Genomic DNA, 19,122 nt, shown 5'->3' with positions numbered 1-19,122 from the left:
TGCCAAACCTTTTTTTATTATTATTTGTTGTTGTAGCTTGTGATCAATTTGAATTTAATTTGAATTTTTTAAATTTAATAATATTATAATAATTATGACAATGTGACGAATTTAGATGAACTTTACGCAAGTAGATATTTGTTAATTGTGTTTTTGTAAATATGTACAGTATATTATGAAAATTTAATACACGCGATATTAAAATCCTTTTTACCTATAATTTGTCTTTTATTTATACCTCTGTTAGCATTTCATTGGATAAGTAATTCATAAATGCTTCAATCTATGTATACTTATAATCTTTTTCCTGGCTGACTATCGACACACAGCCGAAACCACAGAGTCTAAAACATTGAGTTTATTTAAACATAAGCGCCTTTGAAATGCTTGGGATAACTTTATGTGAATTTTACTCGCACGAAGTCAGCGTAGGCAGCTAGTAGTTTGTACATGTGTATGTCTATAGGTGTAACTTTATTTCACATTACAGAAGTTTTATACGTAGTCGAATATTAGTATATGTATCAGGTTGATTCTGTTAATTATTGTTAGGAAAAAGTAGTAAAATTGTCTATGTTTATCTAAATGTCATCGTGTTTGATTAGTTCGAGGAGTTTGTATCTACGTCTGCTTTTTAAATATTTTTATGTTCGTGGTTTCATAATCCTCGTCCACTGCTGGAGATAGGCCTTCCCAAAGATACGCCAGTGAACTGGCGATCTTTAGCTCGCAATTTGCATCCGCTGCCAGCCACTTGGGTTTACTGTCACTACGCAGCTGGAGGGTATCTTACACTCCGCTAGCCAAGGCGTGATCTTCACTCCATAAGAGTTTACTAATATTTTGGGCTATGTTGATATTTATATGCGATAGCTTTACTTCTCCGTCGGATCAAGATTTAACTCTGTTCTTTTGTTTCATATATTTAGCCTGATTAATTAAAAAAATATATTATTTTTCCAAAACATCAAATCAACAGTATATGCATTATTTTTGAGTATACATTTTGTTTGTAGTATGAGGTATATTTTAAAATAAAACAAAAGTGTAATGTGTAAATTTATACATTTTATACAATATATCTAGTTGGCAGTTAATGACTAAACAATAAACACAAGATCAATAATAATAATCATAAACATACGCGTAAATGGCATAAAAAAACACTTATGCAACACCAATTTTCGAATAAAATCAACTTTGGCTAACCTTTTTTTCCCGCCTCAGGGATCATCGTCTCAATAATACTGAAGCACAGATAACCGATGCTTTAAATTGTTCATGACAATAAATAAACGTTTACTCTTTTTAAATGTCGAGATCTAAACTCTCCTAATAACTCGTTATATATTCAAAAGCACACAATATATCTTAACCGTGAAGTGTATTAGCACCTTTAATAAACAATCTATTAACAAAAAGATCGGTACTAGGAATCATTACCTAAAAACTGTAAGTATATTTCCTATTAAAGTCAAAATCTCAGTGAATTATATAAACGGTAAGGAGTACATCTTAATATCTAATTAACGATACATTGACTGTAGAGTAGTTCCGTATGGGCCGCAGCACTACACGACGGGCGGGCGCGCGGGCGGGCACGGCGCCGACAGCAGCTCGCCGCCGCTCTCGGTGATGGCCGTCGTCCTGTGGTAGTTGATGAGGTCGGCTGCAACGAACAGTTAACATCTTTTAGTTTCATATTAGACATATCTATTCAGTGAGCCGATCAGTGAGCCGGCAAGATGACGACTAGTATGTGTACATTTCTGATGTTATAACTTATCTTGCACACATTTAACGCGACACATTTGTACGCAACAGTAGTACTCGCGCAAGATCATACGCCAGATGGGGTACGATACCCGGCAATACTCAGTATCGGTGTATTCAGAATTGATTTACAGGGGCAAGGAAATAAAATCTTAGTTCTAAAGTCAGTGGTGCAGTGACGATATGAGAGATGGTAAATATTTCTTAGATTGCCAATGACTATGGCCGGTGGTGACCACTTATCATCCGACAGCGGGGAGACAGCGGCGCTTACCGAGCGAGCGGTGCGCGCGCTGCGCGTCGCCCAGCAGGCGGTAGGCGCCGCGGCTGGCGTCCACGAGGTAGTGCTTGCAGCGCTCGCCGCGGTACGACAGCGCGTAGCCCCACACGCGCTCCGACACGCGCACCAGGAAGCTGCCCTCGGCGCGCGAGCTCAGCAGCCGCTCCGACTCCGACCGGCTGATCAGGCCTGCGGAGTCATTGTGGTATTCGTTTACATGAGACTACTTTGATGTATATATATCTCTAGCACCGAAGTCTCTCCTGCGAAGGTCCAGCGAGGTAAAGATGTGTGTAACATTTCAACGACACAAATATTTGCAATCATTTGATTAAATATATATAACTTACCGTGAAACCAGTCAACCGGTTTGTTGTTCTCGTCTAAGCCCACTCCTCGTTTCACTTCATGAGTCCTGAACCATTCCAGTACCGCCTCTCTGTTTGGAGGTTTGTCGGCTGAAATGAAATTTGAATTCGTTATTGATAATATTGCGTTTATTAAACAAGCACTCACAAACAAAGTGGAAAATTCCGATTGTTTAATGTGATTAAAGTATTTGCAAATATAAATCGCGTGTAACCTGGGAGCGCGGGTGTGGGCGCGGCCTGCTCGTCGGGCGCGGCGCGGCGGTGCGCCTCCCGCGCCGCGCGAGCGATCTGTCGCATGGCGGCCTCCGCCTCCTTCGCTTTACGCTCTGAAAAATTGCATTACACGTTATTACAATCGGTAACCTTTACGTAATGAGCGAGTTTTATTTCCTGCAGTTGTAAATCAAAATAATATGTAAGAATGTGACGGCGGCACCGACCCTGCTCCCTCCACACGGCGTCCTCGTCCTGCGCCTGCAGCTGCGCGTCCCGCAGCGTGCGCGCGCGGCGGGCCCGCAGGCCGCGCAGGATGTCCCCGGCGCGCGCGGCCGCCACGCGCCGCTCCCACGCCGCCACGCGCAGGCTCACGCCGTCGCCCGCGCGGGGCACGCTGGCGTCCTATGACGAGTGCTAAGGATTAGTTGGGTGATGTTGGATTCGAAAATCAAGAACGTCGTAACCGATTTATTCAAATTAAATATTAATAGATCTTTTAAAAAACTTGACACTATGATACACCGTAGGCATTTTTGTAAAAAGTATTGAAAGGAAAATTAAATAGTCTATACTATTGTTAGCGACAATTTTGTAGTAGCAATTAAAATTTGTCTACAACATCGAAATAAATCCAAAGTAACAGCAAACGCATCGTACCTGTATAGCATCCCGTTTTCCTTCAATAAAATTGAACTGCAATGTACTCTTCTTGAGGTTCAACTTGAGGTGTTCATCGCAGTAATCCTTCTCAGTTTCTATGTCACTCTTCTCCTTGACTTCGGGCTCTAGTTCCTCGATTCTCTGCCGAAGCTCATCAACTGTACAATACAAATCAAAGCTTTCTTCGAGAGAATCAACGTTTTTTGGGGACAAGTCGAATTTCTGAAAACAAAATATACAACATACAATCAGATGTTTAAGTTTAGTAATTAATTAGGTTATATGGGTTTCTTCGCAGTATTTAAATCTTTATCACTATGTTTATTTGAATATATTTTTTAAATATAAATATAAAATACTAAGGAGGTCGGTTAAATGGATCACCGACGGTAAGTTGTCCAATTGGTGTTGTAAGAAACTTGGGAACTAAGATGTTATGTCCCTAGTGCCTCACTGACCCTTCAAGCCAGAACACAAAAATACTGAGCATTGCTGTTTACCGCCTCGGATCCAGGCGAGCTTCACAACCCTAACACATTATAAGAGAAACAATTTAGACAATAAAAGTAACTTGAGTGTTTTTATTTAGTGATAACAGAACCAATAATAAAAATACATTCGTATCTAAATGTTATTTTAATTAATAGAATACTTAAATATGACGTTTGGTAATGTTCTTTCGATTAGTGAAGATATGCGTATACTACTTTAAATACCTCTATATCTGTAAAAATAATTTTAATGGTAACATTTTCTGAGTTACTTTCATGTAATAATTATGATCAATAAATATTTTCAATCTCATCTAACATTCCCATGTTAAAAAACGAAACAAAACTATCAATAATGAGTGTTAATTTTCAAAAGGTCTTAATAATAAAAGTACGGAAGCCTATATACTAGAAGTAGTATTAGTTTTCTGTGCGTCAATCTCAAAGGTAGGTCAGCGATTTAAAATTTTAACCTTCGATCCGTATCCACAATTCTATTATCGTACTTATTATTACTTAAACAAGCTTAACGCTTGTTTGGAGTAGTAAAAATACTATTAGTCATTTCTTTACTTGCTAGTATTCTAAATAACTACGTTCATTTATTGTTTTTAGAAATGATATAAGGTACATTAGATACTACGACACTGACCTGTTCCAAGCTGTCCAAGGGTTTGTAGTCAATTAAATGTGTGAGCTCCTTCTCAACAGACTTGCGGAGCTGGTGGGCTTCCTCACGCGCTTGTGTGAGTGCACGCTGTCGGGCCTCTTCGGCTAGAATGCTCTCAATAGACTGATCGTCGGGGTGCTCTCCCATTACCCAAACCTGGAAAAGAAGAGAACAATTTATGAGCTTCATTAAAAAGCCGTCCTTGCAATACATACTTTAATTATACCAAATTCGCAGTATCTTACTTCAAGTTGTAAACAAAATAAATATACACCTTCAAAAATTGCCTAATTTATATAAAATGTTTTACAAATATTGTTACGACATATAAACAAAATACGTTGACCAAACCTTTATCCATTAGAAATACTTCAGACAAAACTGTTTTCAATCTTAAAATCCATAAATCTTAAATATATGGTTATAAACAATATTTGATTTCTTAACCCTTATAACGCTTTATCCTCGTTAGAAGCTGACCAAATAAAGATACAATTTTATTTGTCCAGGTGTTACCAGCAGGTAAGTAAGTACTATCATTATACACCCATTTTAACCTACTTAATACAAGGTTACTACCAATAAAAGTCAAGATCGACTTATACGTATTAAAGGATTTATAGAAGATTTAGTGGTCTTTATGGTTAAGAAATCAAATATTGTTTTTACCCATATATTTAAGATTTAAGGTCGATTGCACATCATTTATTTCTGGTATCAGATCACCTGCATATTTTTAAGTCATTTTACAGGCGAATTTATGATATCATGTTATCGTACCTTTACGAATATTTCGATGTAGTTATCAAATAAAAAAGAAAAATGAAACTACGCCCTTAAATATCATTCATGTCATTCTAGTAGTCAGATTATTAGGCCGCAATTTCCGAAGTCTTGATTTAAAACTTCAGGTCGGGCCATTGAACAGATACTGGGTGTTTCTGTCGAGAAATCTCAGTAATAACCTAAAATCTGGAAATTCACAGTGCTTTGAAATTACACTTTGCCTCGGAAAATACGTAAAGTTGACGGTGCTGGGGTCAGACTATTTACGGTCGTGCCGATTTGTGATCCCATCGATTTTTGAAAGTGTGAGAATAGAGTGAGCAATTTTGTTTGCATATACAGTTGTTCACTATATACTCCACGCAGTTGCGCAGTCCTTCTTGAGGATATAGGTAATTTTAAATGATGAAAACTTTACTTACCCATGGCTCCCCGTCTTCTCCGTTCAAGAACTGCACCTGCTTCTTTCCATTTGTTTGGATTTTTCGCTCATTCTCCTCTTTGCTTACTTTCTGGTCCCAAACCTGCCATCGACGCACCTGTGATATAAATTTATTTTAATTAAGTGTTTCAATTTTATAACATTGTATTTGGTCTTATCTATTTGTTTATTACAAATAAAGTATTTAAATAAAAAGTTTAGTATGTTTACAACTTTATTTTCTTATCGAACAATCGATTAGTCATTGGTTACTGTGTTTCTCGATTTAAATTCAAATAAAGACCAAATAGTTTTTCACTAAACGCTGCTTTCATTTCATTTTACGTTAACCTGAGAAAAATATTTTGCTTAAATAAGCGTAACCATATAATAGATATTTGCGCAATTTCAAAAGCGCAGTGTGAATGCACATTACAATTTCTGTACACTTTCATCTATCACGTCACATATTTTATGTATTATTATATACGACTGCATTGACTGTATGGCATTTATCGAGATGTCAGGAAAATTAAAATAACGTGTGTCATAAAGAAAAAAATATATATAACTATTAAATCAGTTATAAAACAGCCTGTAAATGTACCTCTTCAGGGATAAGGTCTGATTTTAAAGTTATATATCTATAATTAATAATACAAAAAATAACATAATATGCAGTTATATTTTATACAACACTAAGAAGAAGATTATCTTGCTTATGCCGTGTCCACAGCACGGTATTCCACCTTTTTGCAACAGACTCTTTGGTCCGGCTACCCGTAATTAGACTACACAAAAAGTTCTATACGTTAACTCGTGCTCCATAACAAACCGACTTGAATGAGATTTTTTTGTAACATTTATGATTTATTCATGCAGGAGATAGGCTTTCGTTCAGTTGAGAGAAAAAGATGGGGGGTTCAAATCCAGCGGGCCAACGAGATGTCTTTATTTACTTAATGTGTCTATATAATGCATCTTGTCTTGGTCGGTGAAGGAAATCATCATCCAATCTTAAAATAACACATTAAAGCGGTTTATATCTATCTGTATGTGCAATAACAAAATAATTGACGGCATTTAGCGTAAGTTTTATCCTAGCATAATAGTAAAGCAAAGGGTTGGTTGTAAAGCTTTGTGCAAGGTCGCCTGGGTACCACACAATCATCAGATATTCTACCGCCAAAAATCAGTACTCAGTATTGTTGTATTCTGGTATAACATCTTAATTTCTAAGGTTGGTGGCGCCTTTGTCTATGAAAAAAAGGCAATACGCGGCTGTATTCATAGAAAAAAGTCGAATTATCTATTGTATGAAACGTTATAGTAATCTACAGAAATATAATAATAATAGCCAATTAGAACTTACGATACTCGACTTGAATAATATTTACTTAAACAGTCACTCCTCTATCTACATGGAACAGGAATTTATGGGTGGGGCGACACGACAGCGTGTATCATTGATAGCGAATACATACTATAATTATACTTAAGTTGTAATGCGTACAATTTGTTTTAATATAATGTTGTTCTGAACGAATTTCCAATTTGAGAAGCCAGACACACACTCGTGCACTGTGAACAGCACAGGTACCATTTCTATTCCCTCGTTTTTAACGTCCGACGGAACACCAATCCGATACAAACAGGTCCATATGGCCATGTTCATCCTAACTAACTGTCGACTATCATTAATAAATATGGCCATGTTCCTTCATCATTACTAACTGTCGACTGGCAATGAAATTTTAGGTCAGAAAGACCCAATAATAAACGCCTAACTAATATATTGGACAACATCACACACACATTACTCTGATACCAATGTAAGTAGTTAAAGCACTTGTGTTATGGAAAATCAAAAGTAACGACGGTACCACAAACACCCAGACCCAAGACAACATAGAAAACTAATGAACTTTTTTACATCGACTCGGCCGGGAATCGAACTCGGGACCTCGGAGCGGCGTACCCATGAATACCTGTGTACAAGCTACTCGACCACTGAGGTCGTCGTATAATAAAAATACTTTATAGACCCAGCTCGGAGACGCTATACAATCCCGTGTTTTAAGATAACTCATAAATTCGTTGATCTTGAACTCGCCTGGGTCGAATTTCCTATCCCATTGGATTATGAGCTTGGTGTACTTTTGTTTACGCACTATAATATGACCTGGGCAGATGACTAGTCTCCTTTGAAAATTTGCAAATATTGGTCAGGAGGAATTTCCTACTGGTACTGGAAGAAGTTACTTCTAACATTTAAATGCGCAGTCAACCACAGGTTTTAAATATTTCCCAGTAAAAGGCGAAAAGATGAATACAAAGTATCTACCTACTATTTAGGGTAACAACAACCACCTGACCTCTGACCACTGTTATAAACATCGAATAAATATTGGACTCAAACTGCATGTGAAATTGTCGACGTAAAAAGTATTAGAAAACTGGTAATTATGCCTTAGTACCTATAGGGATAATCCGTAGAATTAATTGGATAACTTTTATTATTCAAATAAATTACTCATATTTTTTTTCAGTATATAACTTCACAAAGTTCGCTTTTAGTGCAAATTAATGTAAGTACTTTATAGATTAAAGTATCAGAGATATGCATATCGGAAGATGATTTAAAACAGTACTTATTTATAAAAAGGTGATTACGTATATTTCTCATATTAAATATGAATTAAACTTTATGCAATTCAATTGAAATTAATTTTTGTATATCAATAATAAACTGGTAATATGGCCGTTTAAAATGAGACCTTTGACCAGAGAAAATATGTAAGGAATTAGGCGAAGTTAAATGTTGGAACTACCCGAGTTGTTTGCCGTTTTTTTTTAAAACAATGTATTGCGAACCGATAGTATCTAACTACTATTTACTTGAATAGAGCTATATATTATTGATTTGAATAAGGACATGTACAGGCATATTATTCAACACAAAATTATATAGATTATAAAAAAAAACGTGAACCACATACATACTTGTCACTTGTTGACTGGATATACTATATGTATTTGTAGTTAACAAATGATGAACCAGTTTACGTTTAATATAGTACTGTAAAATATCTACTTGAATAAAGTATACTTTTAATTAGATTTTTGTCTTTGGCTACTTATTTTATTGTTTATAACATTGACTGCTAGAAGCATATAACGTAGTCTTAACTTTCCTAAGTGATTGTCTAATCGACCTTGAGTTCATATCCTAGTAAATGGGCTTGCCATTACCAAAACAAAGAATTCAGCGAGACCGTGAAAACCGTTGAATCGAAAAGGATCTTTGCCAAACGTCGATGTTGAGAGGTACTGGTAATACTGAAGGTCATTTTAGACGGGTTATTGATGCACATGATTTCGTGTTTTATTTGCCGCAGGTTAACTTTGTAAATACAAATGTTAATAGTGATAAGATATTTTCTTATCGCTGGATGAAATATTGCCATCTGTGTGTCAGAAAAACCCGCATGGTAGTGGGCATGGTGAAATAAGCTCCAAGTTACTTCCGTCTGAGGAGGTTTTCCTGACAATTGGAGACCAGAGTAAGAACTAATTTTTTTTTAGAAGAAATATATGTCACGTATCATCTAGCTTAAGAATTTGAATTGTTTCCGCACTTCTATCAAGTGAATTTCCTTATTTATTATGAACACAAACCTTAATTCAAGATTATTGTTGCTCTATCATTTCCTATTAAAAGAGAAGAAAATGTAGGGAAGTCGCCGTACCTGTTCCTCGCGCATCTTGCAGAAGAGCGTTTGTTTTTGTGTCTCGTCGAGCTCGGCGAGGATCTCCGGATCCACCCACATGTCCCTCAAGATCTGTTGCAGCATTTTGATAATTCTGTAAAACATAAAGACTAATATTACTCGAAGATTCAACAAAACTATCACGATATTTCATAGAACTCTTAAATGAGCATAATAGACAACAATTAAATTATAAATATATTTATAGGACATCGAAGTAACATTTGTATATATTTCTATTTATGTAAGTGAACTGTGCGCAACACCAGAAGAAATTTGCGAGTTGGCCCGGTTAGGTAAATGCACGATTACATTGTGACCACAACAATGTAATGCAATAAATATAGCTAAACATTTTTTCTCTAACAAATACATAAGATTTTTTCGGTTTTAATTTGTTTTTTGTAGGCAGTATACGTGTCAACTGATATCAATATTTCGATTTCTCTTGTTGTCGTTGTCATGTTGGCGTTTATTGTAAAAACCCGCAACCATGGTCGTATGCACGCATCTGGTAAAGGTATCTCACACTTGGCGTTGCCTTATCGCCGCAGTGTACCCGCTTGGTTAAAACTGACTGCTGCTGATGTCAAGAAACAAATTTTCAAACTTGGCAAAAAAAGGCCGCACGTCTTCCCAAATCGGTGTTATGCTTAGGGATTCACATGGAGTTGCCCAGGTCAGTTTGTCACAGGCAAAAAAGATATCAATAAACGAATCTATATTTTTGACTGTAAAAAGTTATCTTAAAACTTGATTAAATTCTATTAGTCACAGTGGCTTAAGTTACACTGTATCCTATGCGTATGTTGGATAAAAATCTGCTACATGCGTGGTGGAATGTTTATAGAGTTTAATAAAGTCTTGGAGTTTTCAACATTGAGATATGTAGACACGTAATGAAATGTTATTTGATAAATATCAATCCAGCAACACGCGTCGGAGTAGCGTGGTGGCATAAGCTCCAGCCCTTTTTGGTAGACATGCCTTAACACAGTAAACCATGTACAGTCTCTGTTGCTATAAGTCAATAACCATAAAATATACTTTTAAAATATTTTATAATGGCACAAAATGTAACCACATATTGACACAGGAATTATTTAGTAATTGCTAATTAGTATGTAAAGATGTTAATTACTTCTTCCGCATGTTATGACTAAATTAAGACGTGCGCGTGTGTCTAAAGGTTGTAATGGTAACGAGAAGTGATCGACTTCCGCGGTAACCTTGTCTTGTGTAACCTTAGTCTGCACTTAACAATTTTAAAAATATAGATTGATTCTTATGCTGTTTATTACATAATGCTAATGGCCGGTATTTAAATATATATGCAAAAAAAAATCATTACTACGATCCGAGAAAATTCGCGAGTTCCAACAACATAGCATGAACAAAATCAAGCTAAAACATACTAATAATATAAACGCGAAAGTAACTCTTTTACTCCTTCACAGCTAAATCACTGATACGAATTTGATGAAATTCGGGATGAAACTTGGACCTTAAGGAATGACATAGGATTTTTTATACCGATAAGCCGCGGACGACTTACTTTTTTAGCAAATTGATAAGCTTATTTTAATCAATATCGTTATAATACAATATATTATGTGTAAAACTAACATAAAATCCATCTTTTTTGTTTATATGTTACATAGAAATTATCACATCTGATACTGATACACGTGAGGAGTTTAAGAATACATTTAATATAATTTGTTTATGTCAATGAGAACTTTGAGAAGCATTGATGATCATTATTATTTTAAGAAATCGGAAACGCGCACCGGAATAACCTGTTAACAATTTCGTTTTATAATTTATGTCTATTTATGTCAAACGACGCTGTAGGCGATAATATGTTTACTGCAGGCCCCGATATATTATTGCAATTAGTGACAAAGTTTTTGCTAATTTTTATATTTCAAAAAAATGTTAAGCAAACGGAAATGTTGTCCAATAAGGAAATTCTGCTAGCATTCTTGGTGACATTCCAAGCGGGATTGGTTGACTACATACACGAATAATTATTTCGATATTTTAATTTTTTTTTATTATATACACTGTTATCACAACAAACAAGATATAGTATTTATTTTTAAAGTCCTTACAATAGTGTTTTCTTCGTGTTTTCGATAACGATGTAACGGAATTTCCGTTTATGATAACAACAATGTTAATATTCCAGACTGAAAATGCTAGGAGGCCATTATGTAAGATATTTGACACTCGATGACTTAATTTGATGCTCTATTTTAATATGCATTTCTTCTTCTAATATAATTGCAATTAAAGCCGTATATTACTTTCTGTGATTTCACGATCGAATTCTACAACGAGTTACGAGTTTTATCCAGAATAACTCCTATTTCGTAATTAGAACATTTATTTAAAAAGGTAACATCCCTTTTTATTGAAGCATAGAATATTTAAGTCACCGAATACTTTAAAGAGCGATGAAAAAGTTGTAGAATACATTGCATTGTGAACCTTATGTCTTTTACAATATGAATGTAAATTGTTGAATATATTATGTACCATATAATGTCTGAATAGTTCCCAGAAAGCGAGCGAACAATGAAATGGAAGACGCGTTGCATTCGAATATCAATCAGGCGCCGAGTGACTCCATACATTATTCATACTGCGCACAAACAGTCACATATCTTTACCCCGAATGAAACAAAGCAATACTTACTTTTTGACTCACTCAAAATATTCCTCTTATTATTAATTGAAGACACGCTTTACTATACACATAAAGTATCCCTTTTTTTCTTCATTTTAATTGATCAAAAAATTTTATGATATTTTAAATTTATTTTTATGATTTAGAAATTGTATATGGCAATATAATTATATTAAAATTATTATTCAAAAATAAATGTTTAAAAATGTATTCATGTATATCGGTAACTTTATAATCAAGTCTAAATTTTCAGTGGAAGTTCTATTTTTTATATTTGGGTAACCTCAAATGTTGACAGTTGTTAAGGTTCCTTCTTTTTATTCGTGAGTTAAAGAAATTAAATAGTAAATAATATAACAAAGTTAAGACACCACCTGTTCCGTACGTACCAAGAACTTAAATTAAATAACATACCTATGTAAATTAATAGTCAGAAAAGAGAACTACCGAGTTTCTCGCGGCTACTTCTCCTGAAAATCTATATTCAGAACCGTTGGTACTTTAAAAAGTGCTTTAAATTCAAAACTGCTAGTGCCCTTGAATAATGAATTGAATTTTTGAGTTATATTTTTTTACTATATTATTTTTCCATCGAAAACAAAAAATATTTAATTTAATTGGATTATTTCAATATTGCAAATCACTTACAATTGTTTACAATATAGTCTATTCTAATGGCTATATTACCGAAAGGTTGTGTTAATAATAAGCTTTATTGAAAGCCTTCGGCTTACAAAGCAAAGTCGTGACAAACGATGTTTTTGTAGAGTGTATATGAATTGCGAACCAACTCGGGATAGTCCTATCTAATTAATGTTGAAATCTTTTTAAAAGTAATATGCATTTAAAATCATGATTGAATACGATTTTAAAATAAGCATTAAATTTTCCTTTAATAATTTTATTAAGCTATGAAATGTAATTACAAAATGAGACAATGCACTTAATAAGATTATGTCGGTCAAAAGATTCATCATTTAAAAATCAATAAAGAGATATATATATAAATCAATCGGAAAACTTCAATACCTAATGGTCTTCCTACTATAGTACACATATCCTTGTATTACGATAAATCTCGTAACACAGTCTGAGCTATAAGATATTAATTTTAATTATCGACAAAAAACAAACATAGAAAACATTTATTTTTTACTAAACTACATAATAACTGCCCGTATCACTCGCGTATCTAAAAGAGCTAATTCCAAGTTCGATCAATTAAATTATTATTACTTTTCTGACAATATTTTTAACTCATAGAACATAGCGGTGATTTGAGATAATATTTAATGAAATACCGTGTATTTTTTTCAGCGAACTCTGAACTGTTGACATAATAAATTATAACAGCATAGTGTTATATATCTTAGCATCGCTATCAACGACGGTGAGACAAGATAGTCGCATACTTAAAAGTGAAGGTGACTACGAAATGCCAACCGTCATTAGATAGAACCGGTCCGAGCGCTTTGCGCATGCTTGTACATGTACATGCCTTTGTCACTGTATTGTGTATTATCGTAAAAAAAACAAAAGCTTTGTTTGATAGGAATGTATTCATTTCGAAATTATTTTATTTATTACGTTATTGCCGAATCTGTAGCTTTTCTTTCTTTCCAGCTTATAGGTATATCTAATATATATAATAATAAATCGTTGTTCTACGGAACCCTTATTTATGAGTTGTTACCTGCGGATTAATTCGCATTATTTCTTATTTCATACAGTTGGAGTTGTTACTGGGAGCTATATAGCCTATAACAGTTATCATAATAGAGAGTCTATTTGACGCCAAAAGAAGCTAGTCTTACAGTAATATGATGAGGAATATCTGACATCTTACCTTAGTAATAAACTATATTACATTTTTAATTCGTCTGGGAAAATGGATTGGTGTTGGTACCGTTTGACGGTTATCGTGACGCTATCACCGCGGGGAAGGATTGGCCAATCAAACAGCGCGTGCTTCCCCGGCTACCTGTCACACACACCCGTTCCTTTTAATAAGATACCGGAATATAATAAGATACCGAAAAATATAATCAATTTACCATTTAAGACTAAATTAATAAATAAATCTTATTATTCATTAAAATAATACTTTTTAGAAAAAAAAAATGCCTGGATTTAGGCTCGGTATCCATCACAGGATACTAATTGTGAAAAACAGCATTGTAAATCTGTTATTTCAAAAGAGCAACTATGCGAGTTTCTTGCCGTTTCTTCTCGCTAGAGACTGCTTTGCGAAACAGTGGTAGTGTTTAAATGTTGACGATTCAAAACCGCTTCATTGTGAAGTTCACTTGAATAAGATACATTTAATTTGATTTTCACAAAAAGGTTACACATCGAAAAGTTAATCGGCCTGGAAGTTCTTGTAACCAGCTCGTTCAAACGTACAAATTATCCAGCTATATAATATATAAAGATTACATTTATCTGTTAAAGCCATATCCAGTGGAACAAACACAGAATTCTTGAAACTGCAAGTAATCACAGGATGTTTGTTGTCGCAGCGCATGAGTAGAATTCTGATTAAAGATCGTTTGAAAGATTCAATGTTAATCTTTGTAAATATGCGGCTTATATCAAATGTGTACATTGATACCTGTAACAAGGCAAATTTAAGCAAATAGGTCTTATATGCATGGTTTTTAAGCAAGTATATTAGTTTATATAGTATAATATACGTTGCGTATTATTTTTTTTTATTTATAGCTGGCTGGCACAGATAAGATGAGGCAATATATTACATATGTAAATTTTTCATTGAATATATTTTTTAATCATTTGTAATATATTTTTTCGTGTTGAGAGATTTAACATAATTATCTCATGTGCATTAACTGAACATTTGTTTAATGACAAGTAGTTCCATTTCGAAGGCCATGCGAAGTTATTCTGAAACAAATTTGACATTCGATTTTCAAACCGATCTTTAAAATTTGAAAACCGACTGAATTATGATTGGCTAAGTATGCATATATCAATTTCTGACTTATCCAATCACGCTCTTAGTAGATTGTCGAGTTTGTCTTACAGAATACGCTCTATCACACACACTAACAACGAGATCTACACATAAACAAATGCAGTGTATGAAGCATTAGCCGTTCCTTGTATTACTGGTATGGAACCAAATATAGGATATGAGTAATGTCGCTTAAGACTGTTTACACAATATAATTCGAAGCGTTAGCAAGTTCGCTGACTTCGTAGTTTAAAAGAGGACTAACTATTGGAAAACAAAAAGAATTCCGATGACAAACAATTATGTATTATCCTAATGCAATTACACATAGGTAATTAATCCTCATTTTTCAACACAATACATAATACTAACGATGAGTAGTTAACAATGACATTGATATGAAAAGACGTAGAATAATTATTTATTTCTCAATAGTTCGTATTCAATTGAATTTATTAACGTATAACATTTAAAAGAATCGCACATGACGACCTTAAAACTGATTGAAAAATATAATGCTTATAATTTAGAAGAATTTAATCTAACGCATCAGCATATTATAATAAACAAGCTGAGCCGCGACTTCGCTTGCGTGGAAATCAGTTTTTGAAAGAAAGAATACAACATAAGCGCGTATAACTATAAAATCAGTTCCGTAGCACTTTTGCTTTACGAATTATACGTTATCTCAGACTGAAAGGTTATTATCAATGAAATATAATCTATACTAATATAAAGCGAAAGTGTCTGTGTCTGTCTGTCGCTCTTTCACGGTCAGAACACTGAAACGATTTTGATGAAATTTGGTATGAACTTGAACTCCAAGGAAGGGCATAGACATTTTTACGGATAACAGCTGACGACCAACCCCTAAAATGCGAGCGAAGGATGACAGCTAGTTATAACATATTACTTTTGGATAAAGTAGCTTAATTATGGCGAAAGAATTCTTAAGCTCAGTTCATTTGTTGTAAAGTTTATCGATAACAAAACAAACAAATCTCTTCTCTTTTTATTATATAAGAAGCATAAATATACTATTGCCAAATAGGACGAAATTTTGTAACGACTCATCATAGCTACGAGGCAGGTTTCTGATGTCTTTATCGGTTGAGCGGTCGTTATCATATTTCAGTTACGTCTGGGTTTTTTTTTCGTTCAATGTCAATAATTATATGATATTTTTTTTTTGTTTATTTACAGTTAGATTACTCATTTCGCGTATATATTATCTGAAAATTAAAATTTTTCTTAAGAACTGTAAGTATTGGAATACTTTAAAATGAAAGACGAATGTCATTCTCAAGTTATGGCATGACCAAGGGAAATACTAATTTATATTTTTTTTTTTTAGTGTTAGCAGCCCGTAAATGTCCCACTGCTGGGATAAAGGCCTCCTCTCCCTTTGAGGAGAAGGTTTTGGAGCATATTACACCACGCTGCTCCAATGCGGGTTGGCGGAATACACATGTGGCAGAATTTCGTTGAAATTAGACACATGCAGGTTTCCTCACGATGTTTTCCTTCACCGCCGAGCACGAGATGAATTATAAACACAAATTAAGCACATGAAATTTCAGTGGTGCCTGCCTGGGTTTGAACCCGAAATCATCGGTTAAGATGCACGCGTTCTAGCCACTGGGCCATCTCGGCTCATCTAATCACGTAAGGTATATAATATATATACATATATGTCAATAGCACCGGTCTTTGTAAAGTTGGTACAGCGATTGATGCTGCACCTGAATTCTCTTCGTTCGTGATGAATTGCGATTATATTTATATATAGTGCATTGACGTTAACGCAAGAACTTTATTTATTCAGTTAACGTAATAAAAATTAACAATAGTTATATTAAATAAAAATACATTAAATAATAATAAATAAAGTTAATTGCACTTTTAAATCAGTGAGATAACGACGTGATAAAAAAAAACGTTATTTCCTACGCCTATAGCTAGATTGATTTATAATATTAATTGTTAATACTGCCCTCGTACACAACAAACTAAATCGAGTTACTCCTGTACTTAAAACAATTTATTCTTAATTTACACTCAAAGTGTGACAGATCATATGAACGATACAGTTGCACATTGAACCTCCTGCATAGTTGTCTCGCCATACTGGAAATTAGGTCAGGACTGATTTTTTATTACTAAAGTACAATGTGGGTCATATAAAATGGTTAACATTTGCATTAAACTCAAACATCGAGTTCAATAATGGTCTTAACTGCCACTTTAAAATGAGCTTCAACAAATAAAGCAAATCATTAAGGATTTGGATTTGTCTTTATGTGTCTGTCATTAAGGTTAAATATTTCTTGGGATCAAAAGTCGCGATTATAAAAAGGTGACGTAACACCACAAAGTAATAAAATACACATCGACAAACAAACATAATAAAATCAAATATTTTATTTATTTTTTTTTATTTAAAAAAGTTATGCTAACTGGGAAATAGGTCAAATGTTGGTAATTGGTCACCATCGCCAATGCACGTTGGAATTGTAAGAAATACACCAATTTGTTTTATACAAATTACATCACCAATGCGCCACCAACCTTGGGAACTAAGCTGTCATGGCTTGTGTGTGTAGTTGTGTGTAACTGCGCTAGCCCTTCAAACCGGAACACAACAATAAGTGTTGCTGCTTGGCGGTAGAATTACACATAGCTTTGTTCATTTACAAAACACATACAAACTTCAACAGATTATATTAACAAAAGAGGTTTGTTACGCTATGGTTTTTAACGGCTTATATTTTTGGCGCTGTCGTGCAAAACTCGACCGACATGTGGCAAACGTGTGGGAAACATGTCAGGTCTTCACGGTCTGATTTAGCGTTAAACAAAAAATTGTCACACATAAGAAATTTCACTAAGCCAAATGGCTCATCGAACTGAACTCATGGATCTCAATCAAAGTTGCGAGTTCGAATCCAGGCAGCATCGCTTTTTATATTATCATGAGCATAATCATAGTTGATGATGAAACCTTCATCGAGTCGATTAGAATTTCTGAAACTTTCTGAAAAATACCTCATTTTGCAAGAAACAAATCGAAACTCACCACTGGACACGAGCATGAAATATCAGAATTTAATATGAAACGAAAATTATAGGATACACGTATCAAAGTCGGTTGTCAACATTTCACAAGTGAGATACGAAGTGATTTCTTACAGCTGGTTAGTCAAATAAGTTCCGAACATTCTTCTTTATTGCAATTGAAATTTTGTAACCCTACTGCATATATGTATTGCAAACCATAAAATTATTATAATTAATGAAAATATTAATTAATCTTTAAACAATAGCATACCTGATCAAACAATAGTACAATTATCAAAAGCTTTAAGCGTGGTATTGAATGAAGAAAGCGCCCGCACAAGACTAGAGCGAGTAGGCGTGACCGGTCATGGAGTCAAGGACATGTGAGTCTCGATCTTCGGCAGACCACGTAACAACCAGTTATTTTGAATTTAAATGTTTCAGATTTACTTTTACACAATATTAATTTTAGATATATACATATATATATATACTTAAAAAATGTATTTATTTACAAAAAAAAACTTTTATAAAAAGTATAACTCATCGCCTTATTACCTCCACTGTTCTAAGTCACCAGTTTCAGGGTTAATTTTTTGATCGAAATTGCGATGTAACCCGGAATTGCTGCTACCATTCTTGCCATCATTCTAGCGGTCGTGATTTATACTGTAACTATTTTTAACAAAGCCTTAATACAAATGTGTGGTTTGGTTCTGAATCTGACACATGTAGATTTCCTTTCAATGTACGAGATGACTATAACCGTAATAACTCAATGATGTGAGCCTGTATTTGAAGATATCTTCGGCTAAAGTCTACCTACCCACTAACAATTGATATATCGCAAAAATACCAAAACATATCTCCATTATAAAAAAGTTCTGTTAATATTTTGGTGTTGTATAAGTCTGAATTTGTTATAATATGTTTCGAAGACTACGATCATTCTGGCATCATT

The 19,122-nt window shown here is 34.3% G+C and overlaps 1 protein-coding gene across 1 annotated transcript in view; it reads right to left on the bottom strand.

Moving 5' to 3' along the window:
• Window positions 1–1,048: 1,048 nt before the first annotated feature.
• Window positions 1,049–19,122, bottom strand: part of LOC125069950 (SH2 domain-containing protein 4B-like) — a 41,941-nt gene continuing 23,867 nt past the window's right edge. Inside the window, exons 2-10 of the mRNA XM_047679578.1 lie at window positions 9,418–9,532; window positions 5,670–5,786; window positions 4,444–4,617; window positions 3,298–3,522; window positions 2,865–3,042; window positions 2,637–2,750; window positions 2,404–2,511; window positions 2,048–2,242; window positions 1,049–1,669 (exon numbers count right to left, since the gene is read on the bottom strand). Coding sequence (XP_047535534.1) covers window positions 1,572–1,669; window positions 2,048–2,242; window positions 2,404–2,511; window positions 2,637–2,750; window positions 2,865–3,042; window positions 3,298–3,522; window positions 4,444–4,617; window positions 5,670–5,786; window positions 9,418–9,522 — 1,314 coding nt within the window. The 5' untranslated portion in view covers window positions 9,523–9,532 and the 3' untranslated portion in view covers window positions 1,049–1,571. The remainder of the gene's footprint in view (window positions 1,670–2,047; window positions 2,243–2,403; window positions 2,512–2,636; window positions 2,751–2,864; window positions 3,043–3,297; window positions 3,523–4,443; window positions 4,618–5,669; window positions 5,787–9,417; window positions 9,533–19,122) is intronic.

This window comes from Vanessa atalanta, chromosome 16 (genome assembly GCF_905147765.1).
Source record: "Vanessa atalanta chromosome 16, ilVanAtal1.2, whole genome shotgun sequence".
Taxonomy (NCBI): domain Eukaryota; kingdom Metazoa; phylum Arthropoda; class Insecta; order Lepidoptera; family Nymphalidae; genus Vanessa; species Vanessa atalanta.
Note: the sequence above shows the minus strand (reverse complement) of the source record. Positions and strands in the feature narration are given on the sequence as shown.